This window comes from Sardina pilchardus, chromosome 2 (genome assembly GCF_963854185.1).
Source record: "Sardina pilchardus chromosome 2, fSarPil1.1, whole genome shotgun sequence".
Taxonomy (NCBI): domain Eukaryota; kingdom Metazoa; phylum Chordata; class Actinopteri; order Clupeiformes; family Clupeidae; genus Sardina; species Sardina pilchardus.
Window position 1 is genome coordinate 36,741,005 of NC_084995.1, and position 18,286 is coordinate 36,759,290.

At 43.8% G+C, this 18,286-nt stretch overlaps 3 protein-coding genes across 6 annotated transcripts in view; all 3 read left to right on the forward strand.

Annotated features, from left to right (window-relative positions):
- Positions 1 to 5,143, forward strand: part of LOC134072660 (cysteine/serine-rich nuclear protein 1-like) — a 6,910-nt gene extending 1,767 nt beyond the window's left edge. Inside the window, exons 2-5 of the mRNA XM_062529457.1 lie at positions 1,115 to 1,320; positions 2,008 to 2,270; positions 2,670 to 2,996; positions 3,212 to 5,143. Of these exons, the coding sequence (XP_062385441.1) occupies positions 1,134 to 1,320; positions 2,008 to 2,270; positions 2,670 to 2,996; positions 3,212 to 4,117 (1,683 nt within the window). The 5' untranslated portion in view covers positions 1,115 to 1,133 and the 3' untranslated portion in view covers positions 4,118 to 5,143. The remainder of the gene's footprint in view (positions 1 to 1,114; positions 1,321 to 2,007; positions 2,271 to 2,669; positions 2,997 to 3,211) is intronic.
- A 750-nt stretch (positions 5,144 to 5,893) lies between these two features.
- Positions 5,894 to 12,332, forward strand: gorasp1a (golgi reassembly stacking protein 1a). Of its 2 annotated transcripts, none has more exons than XM_062529468.1 (9): positions 5,894 to 6,052; positions 6,662 to 6,742; positions 7,206 to 7,409; positions 7,531 to 7,617; positions 8,120 to 8,250; positions 8,773 to 8,905; positions 9,129 to 9,255; positions 9,428 to 9,571; positions 10,290 to 12,332. In XM_062529468.1, the coding sequence occupies exons 1-9, from the start codon at positions 5,990 to 5,992 to the stop codon at positions 10,922 to 10,924; spliced, it is 1,605 nt and encodes a 534-aa protein (XP_062385452.1). In that variant the 5' UTR covers positions 5,894 to 5,989; the 3' UTR covers positions 10,925 to 12,332. The 2 variants fall into 2 exon arrangements, with proteins under 2 accessions (XP_062385452.1, XP_062385460.1); XM_062529476.1 differs by having other exon boundaries at positions 9,129 to 9,234.
- Positions 12,333 to 12,612: 280 nt separating this feature from the next.
- On the forward strand, positions 12,613 to 17,823 carry LOC134072684 (WW domain binding protein VOPP1-like). Of its 3 annotated transcripts, none has more exons than XM_062529494.1 (5): positions 12,613 to 12,802; positions 13,620 to 13,678; positions 15,003 to 15,080; positions 15,317 to 15,450; positions 16,110 to 17,823. In XM_062529494.1, exons 1-5 carry the CDS (start codon positions 12,755 to 12,757, stop codon positions 16,289 to 16,291), a joined length of 501 nt encoding a protein of 166 aa, XP_062385478.1. In that variant the 5' UTR covers positions 12,613 to 12,754; the 3' UTR covers positions 16,292 to 17,823. The 3 variants fall into 3 exon arrangements, with proteins under 3 accessions (XP_062385478.1, XP_062385486.1, XP_062385470.1); XM_062529502.1 differs by having other exon boundaries at positions 16,113 to 17,823; XM_062529486.1 differs by having other exon boundaries at positions 15,317 to 15,364; positions 16,227 to 17,823.
- The last annotated feature ends 463 nt before the right edge of the window (positions 17,824 to 18,286 follow it).

Below are 18,286 nucleotides of genomic sequence, written 5' to 3' on the forward strand. Positions count from 1 at the left end.
CACAACAATGAACTTTAACCTGACCAGTTTTGCATAGCTTTCCACATTTCTGGCAGAGACAGAAGGAATGTACTGGCTCTGACACACTTCCGTATGCTAGCCTAAATGCTGGTTTAATGTAATGGTAGTGTATACACAGACCTGACATCCCACACATTAAATCAGAAAGACCTGCTGGCTATGTCCAGATGATGACGGGGAGGAATTACGCAGAGGGTGTTTACATAACATGGGCCCAGTGGAGAAACCCAGCCGTGTGTGAAACTGCACAGATGTACCTGTGTGAAGGTGTCAGGCTTGGCCAGAGCCCTGGGCTACTCTTGTGCCCCGAAGCTGCCGCTGGTCACTGCTGATGGGAGTGGGACAGTGCTGTGCTGCACGTTTGGGCCACGCCAGTGGTGTAGTCCAGGGTATACGCAATACCCACTTCTCCAGGGACCACTACACCACTGGGCCACGCTGTTCTGCAGGCCCTGTGTGCTCTTGGTCTGTGCAAGTGGAGTGTGCAAAAAGCACGTCTTGTTTGCTTTGGAGCTACGTAACTTAAAACCCACACACATCCTCTAAAACAGAGTCCTATACGAAGAGGATGTTAGTCTGCCTGAGACTTAATATAGAACATGGGCAGTGTAGAAACCTGAGGAAAACTGTAAACAAGTCTCATCTGAAGGTAGTATGTATCTGTGGCTGCATGGGTATTCTTTCTGCTAGGCAGAAAGTCATGACTTTTCCCTCTGGGCTGATTCAAGGAATTCCAGGAATGTTAATCACTTAGAGGAAAAAGGGAACCATTGACTTCATGCCTTTGCCATGGCTCTACACTACGTCTCCAGTTATCAGTTACACATTTGGGAACAGCTGGTCTTGGATTTCTTTGAAACTACCTGTGTCAGAAAGCACTCCTGGAAAGTTGTCAAACCTGCTTGACGACATTTCTCTATGCACAAGACTGTCATTGGATGCCAGAAAAGCTGTCTGACTCTTGAATGACTCTATGCTAAGCAGTTATGGGGGTCACATCCCATAAGTTTTTCTTTAGATAATTCTCAGCCCAGGAATGTTATATAATATTCATGACATTAATGTTATCTCGCTATGCTTGGTACTTTGACAGATAAGAATTGGCAACTGCCATGAGCAGGCATCTCAAAAGGAAATTTAAGGACAGCGATGAGGACCAGAGCTACTCCTCTTCCTCCTCACCTTCCTCATCATCATCCTCTCCCAGTGTCTCCAAATGGGACTCGGAGGAGGAGAACTACCAGGGTGAATCCCCAGACTGGAGTCCCATTTACCCACCACCTCATGCCAAGCTCTCCTGTGAGTGCACACATCCTTGTTGAGAGGCTATGAGTCCACAGTTTTCAAAAATTGCACAGTGATCGGGGTCTTATCAGACTCACTCAGACAGTGCACACAAGCATTCACAAGGAGTTTCGGTTATCAGTCCAAAGCATTTGTGTCGAAAACGGCTGATAAGTGTATAAACACAGAGATGTCTAAAGGAGAGTCTGAGTAGAGAAAGTAACCAGAGATTGATCTTCTGTTAATAGTAATTAGTAAGTCAGTGTCGTCACTTTTAAGATGAAAGTCATCACTTTTAAGTCATTCACTTTTTACGTAAATTATCCAGTGTGTGGTATTAGGTCTTAATAAAGTATTCACTGTGCTATTCACTTACCGCTATTTATAGGCACATATAGGTTTAATTGAATTTGTGAAGTTTTTAATTGAAGAACAATTTTATATTTACATATTTTACATACAGTAAATATGATAACCTGTGTTTCTGTTGGATGGAATAGTGCACAAAGTTGAAATAATTCCTGCTGCCATCTAGAGGTAGCTAAAAGAGCTGCAACACCAATATGTGTAATCATGCTCAATTAACAGGTTACATTATGCAATGCCCTACAAGTATTCATGCTGGACATGCCATTGTGTAGCTTATTTCACCCTGCTAGCTGCTAATGAAGTAAGTCAGCAGTGTGCATTTTACCTCTACAGATTCCTCAATTCTGAAGAGGACCAAGACGGCCAGGACGAAGGGCAACGTGCGCTTTGACTCGGTGACCGTGTTCCTCTTCCAGAGGTGCCAGGGCTTCACCAGCGTGCCCAGCCATGGCGGCTGCAGTCTGGGCATGGTGAGGCGCCACTCGTCGTGCCAGCGCTACAGCCTGGCAGAGCACCGGGCAGAGCAGAGACGCCAGCGCCGGCAGAAGCTCCAAGACAGGCTGAGGGAGGAGAGGCTGGAGGCCCTCAAGCAGACGGTGAGCTCCCTGCTGCAGTCCCCACACCACAGATACGCCTCACATGCAGACAAAGGAAGGTTCTCTGTGCTCCTCCTGCAGTTCAGCGACGATCTGGGGCAACCAGGCCAGGACAGATAATGTGTGAGAGGGAGAGGGACACCCGTGCAACTCAGATGTCTTCTTTAATTTTTATTTACTTAGATGGTGCAAAACATCTCTGACTAACATTTCGATGCACAAATTATCTTCATCAGAGTCCATCCAGGACTGGCAGAACGTTGAGATGCAGTTGATAGTTAACTGCATGGTTATTGTTGATTTACAAAAGCAATATGATTTATATCTTATAACAACATAACAACGAGTGAAAACAATAAAATTGATACTCATTGAAGACCTTTTGTCTCATTCCCTCAGCTGCTGAGCAATGGAACTCTAACAACGGAGGATGCAGAGAGACTGACAGTGGAGGACGTTACAGAGGAGGAGCTGGCTCCAAAATGTGTTGAAGTGGAGGAGGAGGAGGGCGATGACGACGATGAAGAGGAAGGCTATTTGCCACACTCGTACTCCTCTAAGCAGAGGCGGAGGCTGCTGCAGCGCGCTGGCGTGCTCCGCATCGAGCGCGAGGAGAAGCGGCAGCTGCAAGAGCTGCGGCGCTGGCGAGAGGACTGCGGCTGCCACTGCCAGGGCTTCTGCGAGCCGCTCACCTGCGCCTGCAGCCTGGCGGGCATCAAGTGCCAGGTACGGCCCTGCGCCGCACGCAGACTTCACACTGTCGTGGGGGGAGGGAGGACATGCACCACACTGGACATGTGTTTGCACTGCATTTGTTTGCACTGACTGTTTGATATTTGTATATATAGATATACTGAAAGAATAAATACAGAATTCAAGTTAGTTTTAATCAATGTCTCATTTTTTTGTGGCTGGTTCCTCCATTTTCTCAACTTGTGCAGATGGACCGCTCCAGCTTCCCCTGTGGCTGCACCAAGGACAGCTGTGGGAACCCTGCTGGTCGCATCGAGTTCAACGCCGGCCGGGTGCAGACACACTACATCCACACACTCATGAAGCTGGAGCTGGAGAGACGACTGCTGGGGGGTGCGCTCCAGGGGAGGGGTCAGACTGAGGAGGAAGAGGAGGAGGAGGAGCAGGAGGGAAAGCCTGGGTCTCAGGACTGGTGCAGAGGCTCTTTTGATGACACACTGTCGTCGTTAGAAAGCTGCGCAGCCCCGTACTCGGCTCCTCTCTATCCTGCCCCTGCTTTCCTATTTGGTGCCGAGCTGACCGCCGAGGGAGAGAGCAGCTGCAGCAGCGACATGACGGACTCCTCCTCCTGCTCCTCCATCCAGAGTAAGGACACGGACAGCGACCCCGGCCCCCAGTTCTGTCCCCCTGGTCAAGGCACAGGTGACAGAGGCCTAGCTCATGTCCTGAGCTTTGGAGAGTCCGACGAGGAGTTCTCATTCAGCAGTGACGACAGTGACTGCTGTCTGCCTGCTCAGACTCAGCTGAAAGGGGTTGCTGGTTTTGGCAGCTTGTCCATGTCAGTGTTCCTGGATGAAAACGCTAATCAAACCGATGCCATGTTTCCTTGTGATGTGTTTCCTGATGCCCCTAACACTCCCTCGCCATCTATTGATGAGACGTCACACAGCTACATGGACCTCAGTCTGTCCTCAGACTCTGATCTGGACTTTTTCGACAGTCTGCATGACTACCACCCAAGTCCAGTACACAGCCATCTCAAGGAGCACAGCTATCTCAATGACAACTTTTTTTGCTTGGCCAATGGCCCTAGCGTGCCCCAGGGGGAAGATCTAGGTACTCAACTTCTAGAGTCTCTAATAGGAGTTGCATAGTCTCAGCGGATAGCTGTAGCTTGTGGCTATATCGAGCAACTAACTATCCATAAAGAGCAGTCAATATTTATAGCAGAGAGTGTATTATCCCTTAATGTATTATGTACATAATCATATATTATATTAATATATTATATTATATTAAGGTGCTCAGTATGTTTAAAGGATATTCCTTCATTTTTCAAAATAAAAGGATGTTTTAATCCTGTCTTGTTGTAACATTAGCACCAATGTATAGGCCTACTGATTACTACACATCAAGACAGTTCTAGTCTTTATTGGTATACCTTCCTAATTCTCTAGTGGCAGGATAGTATCGCACTGGAAGTTGGAATGGATGGAACATTTAGTTGAGTTTTGGTTCTCAGTTTTAATGATGCACTGGCTGAAACTCAGGGACTTATGCCATTTCACACCTTATTGTTATGCATGTGACAGACATGACCATCAATGTGTTCAGTACTTGAGTCGACATTTATGGTACATCAGTTGTAGTTACACATTCTTCCTCTAAAGTTCAGGTAGACAGTAATGGAAAATAGGCCCAGACATTTTCAGTTGTGAGGTCTATGTCTATGTTAAGGCTCCTATCTATGTTGTGAGATAGGAGCAGCTCAGGCAGAGAGTCGGGGCTGAGAGCCAAATTGCGCAAGTAAGCCCCAAAAGTGATCACTGGGACAGGATGAGCCCTGGCCCTGGCGCAAGTAAGCCCCAAAAGTGATCACTGGGACAGGGTGAGCCCTGGCTCATCTTCATTCTCATGCCTTCGCCGCAACAGTGGGAAGCCCGCTAATTAGTGTACCTTATTTTGCCATTTCACTCTATGTTATCTTTATTATGCTCTTATTACATAGGCTGAGCTTTTCATTGCCATATTTTGTGTGCATTGCATATATTTATGAAATTATACTGGAAATTAAATGACTTACTATTGTATCCAGTATGCCTTATTTAATGTTATGCATCAATGTGAATTATTTTTACTTTGCTGCCTGTGTATGTATGTTTTTTTGTAAAAAAAAAAAAAAAAAAAAAAGAAATCATTAATATGTAAATGTTTTCAATATTCTTTTTTCATTGTCACAATTCTTAATAAACTACTTAAAGAGACAGTACCTGTGGCATTGTGAAAAAATTACAAAATCCACACAGGCTCCAGATGCTGGAGTGGGTGGGAGTGTAAAAGGGGGCGGTGCATCGATCCTCACGAGTCACATATACTGTAACTTGTGCATCACCTCTTCTTTGTGTGATGATGATGACCACATTATGGGTTTCTATATGTTAGGCTACTGTTCCCAGATAAGGGACCTAGTTTCATCAACAGTAGACTATGAATATGATAATGGACAGCCAATTCCCCTCAGAACATAGTAGACTAGGCTAATGACAGTGATGTTGGCACATTTATTGATAATTATCAGCTTTCTCTTGACATAATGCCTCTCTTTATTTATGTTATACCACATGAATCCCCCCCCCCCCCCCCCCCCCACCACCACCACAACACCACCGTCACTCATTCTAACAATAAAAAATAGCATGTATAGCTGCTGGTGAAAATGCACAATATTAGAATAAAAGACACATAATACACGACGTAGTCTAACTGGTTACTGAGGCTATAATAAAAATATATATTGTTCGTCAGGGAATGACACCCTTGGTCCGGGCCAATAGTATGAGCCCATCATCTTTTCTTTCCCTGTTTAACCGTCCTGCAATCGGTTGGATGGGATTCGACTATACATGCCTTAGAAATCTGTTTCGCGCTAGTACAATATGGCCACGAAGTAACAAATCCTTACGCTCCTCCCAGCACAAGATAATATAGTATATGTATTAACACGCAGTCAACGCACACTTAACAATATGGGCTTGACGCAAAGTTCTGGTGTTCCAGAGGGTGGGACAGATGGATACCATGTTCATGGGGTAAGTTTTGAGCTTAATGTTACGCGTGAAGTATGGATGGTAGAAGTGAGTGACTTAGCAAGCTAGCATATGTAGAATGGTAGCATGCAAGCTGACCGTATCCTGGTCATTTCAATTGCCAGCTGGCAAACTAGGCAAGCGCGATAGGTTTGCTTACGTGGAGTATCAAGCCGTTTCTATGAATGCAGTGCGGTTTATGACTCTGAAGGAAAGCCTTCGGTGACTTAAGCATCGCTGTTCATTAAATCTGATTGAATTGGGTACTATCCTGTACCAAAAGGATAGAGCTGTCAAACGTGCTCAGAATGCGTGTCCCCAGTGTAGTAAAATAAATTACTCATTAAAGACCTTTCGTCGCTTCGTTCATAATTGCACTTGTTAGAATTTTTAGGAATAATTTAAGCAATGGCTGAGTGCATGAGCTTTTTTGCGATGCCATTATGTAACTCCAGATGCTTGCCTATGGGAACAACTTGTTCCCAAACACAAAGTTTAAACTTTACAGTGCTTTGATCATTATTACAATTTCACAACCAAAAGTGAGTAATTTGTGTCGTAAGCATAATGCATGTGATTTATTCCCAACCTTTTTTATTTTTATTTTTATAGATCCAGCAGAGTTCACCAGCAGAGAAAGCTGGTTTGGAACCCTTCTTTGATTTCATCTTGTCAATTGGCAACACCCGACTGGTTAGTTTATTAGAAATCAATAGATGAAATCTAGATCTTGTTTACCGAGGACTGATCTGTTACCAGCACAGATAGTCAGACATTGACCAAATTCTTGGATGCTAACCCTGTGTTCCTTTGTGTTCATTAAGCCCATTGGAATGAGCTGTCCACAGCAATCTGCCCTGCTGATCTTGGCTCTCTCTGCATAGCTTTTGGCAATCTTTGGCAGTCGTTCCTCTTCTTTCAAAATGTTGCCTGTGTTAAACATATCCTTGATGTAGATGAATATACTTACTGTTAATGCGCGACATTGTCACTTCTTTCTTACTGAATGTCCTATTACCTGTCTGTTGATTTATTAGATGGCGTAGGTAACCTAACCTGAGATAATAAACACAGTGTAACATGGGGGTGCATTATGGGAGTACACTCAATAATTTAAGTATTAAATGCGACTAATACCTTCTCCTGGCACATCCAGAACCAGGAAAATGAAATGCTGAAGGACCTCCTGAAGGCCAACGTGGAGAAGCCAGTCCGGATGGAGGTGTACAGCACCAAGTCCATGAAGGTCCGGGAGCTGGAGGTGGTCCCCAGCAACATGTGGGGTGGACAAGGCCTGCTGGGGGCCAGTGTCCGCTTCTGCAGCTTCCAGGGGGCCAACGAAAACGTCTGGCATGTTCTGGTATGTTCTGGTAATCTTGTCTGCCAGAGATGGTTCTGCTTCATAGAATGTGTTTGTGTTTGGAGAGTGGAGAGGGATCCAGTGAGGATCTGGGTAACCTTTGAACTTTGATTGTGTTTAGGATGTGGACGCTAACTCCCCTGCAGCGTTGGCTGGCCTGCATCCTCACTCGGACTATATTGTCGGGGCAGACCAAGTCTTGCAAGATGTGAGTATAGTATTCACACGTGCCAAGTGCAGTAGTTCACACTATCTCTGATGACAGAGAAACTGGTTGAACAACATTGACTTTCTAAAAGAGACAGCGTCATTTGGGATAATGGGCAGACGTTCTTAAAGGGACACTTCACCGATTAGCATTAAGCTTTGTATCTTTAGAAAAACTTTTCTTTTTTGAATGGTCGTGCATCATTCCCTCAATTTGCCTTGAGATGGGAGAAATACGGATTTCAATGTTGGACTTCCTGCTTTCAATGATGTAAAAATTAACATTTTACATCATTGAAAGCAGGAAGTCCTATTCATGGGTTTCATTCGAATCCGTATTTCTCCCATCTCAAGGCAAACTGAGGGAATGATGCACGACCATTCAAAAACATGACTGTTTTTCTAAAGATACAAAGCTTAATGCTAATTGGTGAAGTGCCCCTTTAAGTCTGTTGGAGATGTAGTTTTGACTGATGGTGGTTTTCTCTCTCCTGTCTGTCCAGTCTGAGGACTTCTTTTCGCTGATTGAGGCCCATGAGGGAAAGCCTTTGAAGCTGCTCGTGTACAATACGGAGACTGATGCCTGTAGGGAGGTGGTGGTCACGCCCAATGGAGCCTGGGGCGGAGAGGGCAGGTATGACGTGGCACCTGCGATTCAGTCACACTCTTCTACAATGGATAGCGAGAGTGTGGAATTAAAAGATGAGGAATGTGCTTCAGATGTAAACATCAGAACACCATTTGTTTGTTTATATTTTGATGTTAAGACCTACTGACTGAGATGAAATCTTACCCCGCCTCTTAAAACCTCTGCTTAATCATTCCCCTAAATAGAAATAGATTGCTTACATAGATTGCCTGCCTAGCTGGGAAACAAGCCAACACACACACACACACACCAGGGCATAGTGTGACATTCAAGAACTATTTGTGCTCTATAGTGCATCCTAGTGGACAAATAATGTACTTACACCTTTAATACATTGATTTGAGTAATCATTTTTTTTAAATAGTTCATAAGATCGTTCAGCCTTTAACTTATTTATTGCTTATTTATTGCTCTTTAAAAAAAAAAAAGCATTTTTGATTTTTAATTTTTGAGTGATGTAGATGTTTCACTTCAGAGTTTTGAAGCCCTCTGTGTACTGGCCCTCAGTCTAGGTTGTGGCATTGGATATGGCTATCTGCATCGGATCCCTGCTCGTCCCAGCAGCCCGCAGCCATCTGCAGCCTCCCCATCTGTGGAGGAAACACCATCTTCTGAGGTTCCCACAAACGGATACACAGAGGTATTTGCATTTAAGAGTCAGCATCTAAGACTTCAGTGTATGTAACAACTACAAAACAAAGATAGTGTTTCTTTCCATGGGTTTGTTGTAAGATCTCATACATCATTTAACTTAATTTGAATAACATTTATAGAAGTCCAAGTTGCTTTAATGATTGTTCAAGTGTTCACAAGTACCGCTGGAATACTTATGAAAGCAAGCGGTAACTGATTCTCTGGTGCAGGTCCCTCTGATGGCAGCCTCTGGCTTGTCGGACAAGTCTGAGGACCCTAGCTGTGCTGATCAGGACACCCCACTGCCCCCGCCTATTCAGAGGGTCATGGATCCAGGTGACACCCACATTCATCAACGTATTTAACATTTCTCTCATCATTAAGACCAATCACATTGCGTACTTTGGAACTGCTTTTTGATCCAACAGTGTGAGATCTTTTCTAGACCTTTAGTGTTATCCAGCCTTTCACAGCAGTCTGAGCCGCTTGAGTGGATTAAAGGGTAAAGTGGCATATGTCTGTCCTGCAGGGTTCTCAGATCAGTCAGAGGTGGCCTTCAACTCAGAGGTGTCAGATGTGACCGATCGACTGGACGTATCGGTGTCTTCCATTGACATGACCAACACATCCCTGGCAGTGCGTGAGGAGAAAGACAGCGACATATCTGGAATAGGTATGTTGAGCAGAAGAAAATGTTAACGCACTCATTTTGAACTAAGATTGTCATTCGAAGAAGTCTCACTGGAGAAATGTATGTTGGCTGTCTTGGTATTTGTGTTGTTGGGCACTCTTTACTGTATTAGGGTGTTTTCACACCTGGTCCCCTTTAAAAGAACCAAACTCAGTCCTCTTTAAGTGGACCAAAAAGTGGACCAACAGAAAAATAACTCAGTTCTTTTTGTGTTCACACTGTGAGTTTATGAGAAAGAGGACTGGGTTCTCTTCCTGGTCCAGTTAAGCTTTGTTGGGGCCTCAGTCCTCTTTCTGTTCACACCAGGTCCTCTAGAGCTCTCAGTCCCCTACTGCACTGAATCCTGGGTCCCGGCTGCGACGGTCACGTGACCAAGCTACGGCAAACGGAGAAGGTTAAACTGCGGTGCAAAAAGGCGAAGGGAACCCGATGCGCTTTGTGTTCACAATGCCTGGATTAGGCTAACTGTACCGCTGACTTTTTAGCGAGGTGGTCTCAGTACGATCCGTTTTAAAGGGGTCTGGGTACGGTTGGAGTGTTCACATATGCGCAAAAAATGCTGAGTCATCGATCTAAGTTCGTTTAGATGGCTGAAAGGGACCAAGTGTGAAAACACCCTTAATGTGTGTTCAGTGGTGTTCACACATGGCTGTAATTGTGGGTAACCTTTTCTTGTTTCCTGTTATAATCCCTGCAACAGAGGAGCTGAGCGATGGTGAGGTTCCTGATCCTGAAAGCCATACTGATCCACAGCCCCAGGAACCTCAGGAACCAAGCCCAGAACCGGTCTCAGAACCAGTTTCAGAACCGGTCCCAGAGCCGGTCCCAGAGCCAGTCCTAGAACCAGTCCTAGAGCCAGTCCCAGAGCCAGTCCCAGATATCATCTCCCTGTCGCCCATCAAGTCAGAGCCAGAGGATACTACAGCTCCCATCAGCCCCTCCCCTACACCCCTCATGCCCTCCACCCCACCCACCAGCTTCTCCCCTCTGCCGCTTGACGCCTCCATCCCCCCCGTCGACATTGCGTCTCTGCTGGGCAACCCCTCTCTGTCGCCCCTGGACCCCACCGTCCCGCCCATAGACATCTCCTCTCTCCTCATCGACCCCGCTGTCCTGCCTCTCGAGGCCGCTGCCGCTGCCTCCGCCCCGCCTGCTCAGACTCCCACTCTGCTTTCGGACATCGCAGCAGATCAGCCAATCGGTGAGCTCGGCGTGGGCGACAGTCAGCTTGAAGCTGCTGGCTTGCAGGAGACGTTACCTGACCCACAGTCTTTGGGTAGCACGGACGATGAGGTTAGTGGAGAGACCAAAGAGATGGACTCCGCTCCCCAGTAGTGTCTGCTGTCACCCATCGCTGCCAAACCTCCCGTGTTTACGTAAACTGCATTACAATCAACACTTACCTGTCACAAGGGCTGAGATGGAGTGACAGTAGTCAATGATGTTACAGAACGACGGATGTTATAAAATGATATAATGTTTTTGTTTTTAATTGTCAGAAATATCACCTGAGAGCAGGTCATATCACAAATTATTGTTCATCACTATATCTTTACCAACAGTAGAAAACAGAGTGTCTCATAGCAATCATATTATGATGCTGTATGCAAGTCACAACCTTTTCATTTTCTATTATACAAATCGGAGGGAAATGGTCTTTCTTATATTGTGCTCGTTCGGAAAGTGAATGCTTTTTAAAAGATAGACATATTTTTGGCTAATTCAATTGTATGTAATAGTTTTTATACTTTAAATCTTCCCGGTTAGTTACAACACTACCTTTTAACTTATGTGTTTGTGTCCACTATTTCGACCTCATTCGGGACTTTTTGCATTGTCAAAATGCAGTGTAGAGTTGGTTTTGAGGGGAATTTAAGCATTATGTTTGTTTAATAGCAATAATTTACCAATCTTTTAATTGTTTTATTGGCTTATTGTCCTCTTCTAGCAGGCTGTTATATCACTCTGAAAGGCAATCACTCAATTTTGATGGGGTCCTAATGAAAATGACTGATGTTAAGTGGCATATGTTGGCCTGTGTTAAGACATTTTCACAAATTAATTAGTAGATTTATTGAAACAGCCATGGCTTGTTTCACTGTTTAGTCAATGAAATCACTCCCTGATGATGCAGCTGTCTTTGTCTTAGATTTGTTTGGTTAGTTAGGCTATATATGTTGTGATCCATGAAAGGGATCATTGCTTTGCTCACATAAGCAAGGCTAATGTGATGGATTAGAATTTCACATTTCGTTTGCCCTTTTTCTTTAAACTGTGCTAACTCACATTCTCTCTTTGGAGGAAAGGCTTGTATTAGCCTTTTACATGCATTCAAAACTTGGTGATGGTAACTTCCAACAATCAGGCTTTGGTCCATGCACTTTACAAGGATAGGATCAGGTGTCTGGGCTCAGATCACTTGAGGCTTCAAGTAATAACAAAATAATTATGCAAATAGTCTGAATTGCAGTTTGTGTAACACTTCATTTTTAGGGAGAATCTATCTCTACACACAAGAGCCAACACAGATGTCCAATTTATGCTCGAGTTTTTGTGTAAAAAAGTAAAAGGCCACACTAAAAATGCATATTTTTAGAAATAGATTTTACTGTATATGAATATGTGAATTCTGTATCAAACCTCTTACTGCGCTCAGACACATGGAACACAACGCCTGTGTCAGATTTTGGAAAAACACATAATCAAGGAAACACTGGAAATAAAATGAAATGTATGAAAACATTATCTTTCTAGCCTGTCTTGAATTTATGGCGAATATTTGACTTTACTGTGTATGTTAAGCGGTGCTTCAGTAACTTTCAAACATTCATTAGTAGCAATTCTAAGCCAGCCACGAAGAATGGGAATTCATTTGTCAACAAATGTCCAAAAGGGAAAAAAAGAAAACATTTCATTATACCCTGTGCACAAGTGCACGCCTCTCTCCTTGTGAATGGAGGGCGATGTGCAAGCCTGCATGTTGAACAACAGCGGCTTCCTCGGCAGAGCTAGCCTGTCACATCTGTCACGATGCGTCGATGAGTTGGAAACGGAAGTAAACTGGATTTCTTTTTACCGATTTGTTAGGCTAGATATATTAACACGCAACGGAATAGTTGGAGTTGGAGTTTCATCCAATGTCGAATTTTGCGCTGTGCTGAGGAAATGAAGGCAGTTGTCCTCGTCATAATTATATTTTGGTTATTCAATAAGGTGAGTTTCGTTTATTTTTATATATTTGTGTTCGCTTACTGGCCTTTCCATCTGTTCCCAAGCGCGTCAAACTAACGCTGCACCTCAAGACGGCTATGTAGTTCAAACTTCGAACATAAAGTTACAGCCCAACAAAAGTTTGGCTACGGTGCCATTGTAATTGTAAATAGTGCACTGCATCGGGCTGCATCTTGAATGATGGGTTACATGTCAGAATAGGCCTTTATCAGTCAGAATTATAATCTTAAAAACGTGTGCGCACATTTATGATTTAATTCTGAGAACAGAATGAGTTTTAAACAGTCAGTAGGCCTAAACTTAAACCTTCAAACCTCCCCGCCGCACAAACAATTACACTACCCATGATGGATACGTAGCAAAGTAACCACACACACACGCGCGCGCTTGTCTGTCGCCGACTATTGTTAATTGTTTCAGGAGTGGACACACAGGGACAAACCACTCATTGTGGTCTTTTTCGACATCACTAGCTCAGCTGGGTATAACTGGGGGTGGTTTGACTTATGAATATTCCTTGCAAATGGACCTCTGGCGTGAAACATTTTGGTTGGCTATACATTATTACAATCATGGCATCACAGCTCGACATTTGTTTCAACAATGTTAATGGCAAAGGCCGAATGACATCCGTACATTCTTTTTGAGCAGTGAATTTGACTGTTTAGGCCGACGAGTACACAAAAGGCCTACACTATCTAACTGGAATTTTATTGAATTCTTGAACTTGGGTGTGTCAGGTAAGGTTCTATCTGAGGTATACCTGCTTAAAATGTTCTCTCCTTTACCACAACACTAGTGTGCAGCTGATAAAAAGTACTGTTGGTACTTTGAAGGAGGTTATCCCATCTATTTTATGTGAGTACTTCATACTTGAACTGTTCATGTAGAGTGTGACTAACAGTTTTTGGGTGAGGTGAGGCATCATTGGCTTGGCATTCCTTTTGGAATTGGGCTCTGTTGCCATGACTTTGTCCATTTTGGGATTGTGGCTGGCATTACTTTTAGGCATTGACCCAACATTGTTTGCCAAAACATTTAAACATGCCCAGCCTTTGATCAACCGCACACACAACTCATCACAATCCTTCTGCCATAACTGTCATGTCTTAATTATGCCCATATATCCACACTAACAGTAGCCTACATGCCCACATTTGATGGTCTTCCACATCTCACCTCACTCCCCCCTTTGCGAACAGCACTTCGTTTCCCAGGCAGAGACGGGTGTTTTTTTTCCCCCTCTTTGCTTGTTTTCAACAATAAGTGTAATTTATCATGAGTCGTCTGGTATACAGAATCCCTGACAAATTGACCACAGGAGGCAAGTTGGCCAGCAGCTATTCAATCTGTTCACAACACGTTAAATGAGATTAATGCCTTTGGAGCTCAGCTCAGTGTCACCACACCTCCCTGTTTACTTGGGCTCTCTCTAGGAGCTGCAGAAGGTTTGTCATATGCTGGGCATATTGTGTCCGATTGCCTTTTTAACGTCTTGTGTGTGTAGCTAAATGTTGCACCTGTGGAAAACCATGTGCAGAGCAGAGATAAGCCAAGCGCTGTCCTGATTTAAGAAAAGAATTGGGAGCAGAGAGTCTGACTCCAGTCATGTGAGACCTGGTGTGTACATGAACGGGAGATGAGTGTGCTACATGGCAGGAGTCCTCTCAGCTGCTCCACAGCTGCATGTGTTCCCACTGACGCAAGTCCCGGAGAAACGGCTTTGTGTGCTGAAGACTCATTGTTTATCACACTTCAGTTGCTGGACGTTGGATGTTGTATTGTTGACTAAATCTGCTGACATATATGGAGAGGTAGTAGGAGTGCTATTGGTGTCCTTCAACCCACCGGCACGCTAGGAAGAGAAGAGGAAAGAAAAGAGGAAAGAAATATGACAGGAATTTAGACATTAAAGAATCCAGGTTCAGGCACTCAGGGTTGGTTTGAAAACTAAAAGGCCTTTATTATACCAAACTATAACAAGGATTATTTATTTAATCATTTTATCCTCTTTTCTGGATATATTTGCATACTGTATATTCCATTATATTTTACCATTAAATTCCATAATTTGTGAAAGTTGATGAAAGCCACTCAATGACCTTAACACTCAGATGAAATCATTAAGGAACATACAGTATTATATTCAGGAGGGCCAAACTTACGTGTTTCTTAATTGTAGCTGTAGGTCTTATGAGGACTGCTGTGATACAGAGTGCTGTGTACGAGCCCTTTCCATCCAGAAAATCTGGTACTTCTGGTAAGTGATGTGCAATCAACTGTCCAAACTGTCCAAAATATGTTTTTCTATTATACTATAAGTGTTCTGGAGAGTGACATTGAGTCAATAGTAGATAGTAGATAACATTTTTTATTAAATGTTTGTTTCTTGCTGTGTTTTTCCGGTGTGTGTTCTGTTACCTGATAGTAAATAATCTCCTCCAAGCCTTGAAGCACTTGAGTGCTGATTGTCCTGTGCTGTGCGTGTCCTCCTAGGCTGCTGCTGCTGCTGGCCATCTTGTTCTGCTGTGGCGTGGGCTACTTGTTCCGCAGACGCATTTACGCCTCGGCCATTCCTGAAGAGGCCACTTTCGATGTGTCCTTCACCAGCCATCCAGTGTCAGCAACAGGCCAGTACCCAGCCTACACCTGGACCACCCATTACGACATTGTGAATCATTTGACATATGCATAATGCATATTCTTAAACATATGCTGAAAATATAAGCATAATAGCATAGCTATAAATGTGTAAAAAATGGAAGAGTTTCTAAAATGTTGCTGATTTAACAAGCCTTGAATCAGTCAGGAGTGAAAAAGTTTCAGTGTTCAACGAAGCTTCAGTGAACATTTCAGTTTGCGCACTGATGGACCAGTAGTGATTCTCAGAGCCGTTCCATTCCATGTCTGCACACTCATCTCACGTCCGCTGTCCCTCACCTTTAATGTCGCTTCCTTGGCATCCATCACTCTCACAGACGCCTTAGTCAGCCACCGGACAGAGACCCCCTCAACCGCACATTTAATTCAGGATACAGCATTCTATTAATGTCCACATTTACTTCCACCCCACTTTTCACAGTCCAGTACTTTATTTCTTTACACTTCACTGATTAGGTTTTCATTGCTTTCTGCCAGGGATGTAATGGGTCACAATTAGCATAAATACATCTTAATTTCTCTTTCCTTGACATTGGTATTCACAGTAGTCACTGAAGATAATATATAGTACACTCATATTGATTATGATAGTGTGTTGATGGTGCACTGTCTTTCTCTGTGCCCCCAGCAGGGTTGCATGAGACTGACCTTAACAGCTATAGAGGACCACCGGGTCTACTCTTCACTCCCCCCTACCCAGTGCAGCCCCATGCTCTTCACCTTGCTGTCCCATACGCTGCACCACCAGCCTACTGCAGCCAGCCGCCCCCCTCTTACGAGCAGGCAGTGAAGGACTCACAGAAGAGATAGGCCTGCATGGAGGCTCAATGCACTCTCTCATGGGCCAGGCAGTAGAGAGTTCATCCCGTGGTGTGGTTGGAAGACTCTTCATTTGGTTTTGTCTTGTGGGCAAGGCGCTTACAAATGATCCAGAAGCAAGTAATTCAGTGTTACTAATTTTCTACAAATTCCAGAACACAGTGATTAAGTTGGTCCTTTTTACATGCAGCCTCAATTTAACATGGAAAGACATGGCATTCTTGGGAGAACATTACTTATCATAGCCATTGTGGGTTAACAGTATTCTTTATTCCTTTAGATTATTTTAACAGTTTTTTGGACATACATTCACTTATCAACGTTCTCCCTATTGACACACACACACACACACACACACACACACACACACACACACACACACACACACACACACACACACACACACACACATATCCTTATATAGAAAGTGATATGAAAATGTGTACTATGTGAAATACTTTGTTTCAGTGGCCTCACATGCCAAGTAAAAAAACTCCACCACCTCTCTTCTAAGATGCTCAAGGTAGTATGAAAGGATCGTGATGGAATGCAGCCACATACACGTGGAGGTGGTGTGTTGTGGTTTAGCCCACTAGGTGTCACTGCAGATCCAGTAGCTTGGACTCTGTGCTTCCGTTAAACTGAATAGCACAACTCAGTAGTTCCTATTTCCCAGTGCTTTTGTGTCTAGTTTTGTATGAAAACAATGGACTGTAGATTTGCAGTCAAGGACCTACCGATATGTAGGTGGTTATACACTGTGTTGGCAGATTTTAGACTTCAGTGCACCCTTTACAGTAGTCAATAAGTAATACAGATTAAAATGTTTATTAATAATCAACAATTAAACTTCATTCAGCATATGTGAATAGATGTTGTCATTATGTTGCCCTACACCCTGGTATCCTAGGGAACTGCTTTGTCGAGAAAATGCCTCTTTGAAGATAACAGCACCTCAAAATGCACAGCTGCAAATACCACAATCCTGTGCTTATAGTATCTGGGCAAAATAAATTCCATTTCCATTTTATATCCAATCTTGTAAGCACCTTGTGGGATATGTTGTTTTACTAAGATGTCAACCATATGATCTAATAAGACCTTAAAATGTTATACTAGAATAGTGGACAATGTGTTGCAGTATCATTGGAACAGAATGATATGCTGAGCAGTCTCTCTTGATTTCCTGCAGTCATGCTTTGTGATGATTTCCCTGTGCAGGGTAGCTGGGTGTAATTATAAGCTGATAAGATCCACATAAGTCATGTACCATGACTAAAGAAGAACGCTAAGTGAGACTCCATTGAAACATTATATTAACTTCAACTCAAATACACTTTTGCGATAGTCCTCCGTTAGCCAGTGGCACATCTTTCTTTAGCAGTCTCTGTGGTTTGGTCATGAGGTGATAATCTGATCTATTCTAACTGACAGAGGCCGTGCACGGAGAGATTCAAAAGCCATCTTGTGTCCACTCCAGAGGGTGGGAAAGGACCAGCTCAGCAGAACACACCTGCTGTAGTTTCTCGTGGCATTCCTTGTGAGTTGGACTGTGCGGGTCTGACACTTACTCACACACTGATTAATGATCGCTCGGATCAAGGAACTACACAGGCAGGAAGCAGAGACAGAGAGATAAGGAGTGGCATCTCCCGATAGCCTTAATCTCCATCTTCCAACAGATTAAAGACAATGTAGTAGATATGTCATTTTTGTGAAATTCAGTAGGTGGAAATGTAAAACTCTCCCGAACCTTTCATGAATAATACATTTAAAATCGGATCCACTGATTGGGCCCGTTAGTTTCCAGAGATGAGAATAAGCCTCCCCAATCATGAAGGGCAATTGAAAGAGACAGACTGACCCCGCCATGCCCTTCGGCACGTTATGACTTATTTATATGGCAGACCTCATAAAAGTTTGAGTATACTCTGGCTAATGTTGCATACAGGCCAGGGAACATGACCAGCCTACAAAGAAAAGAGA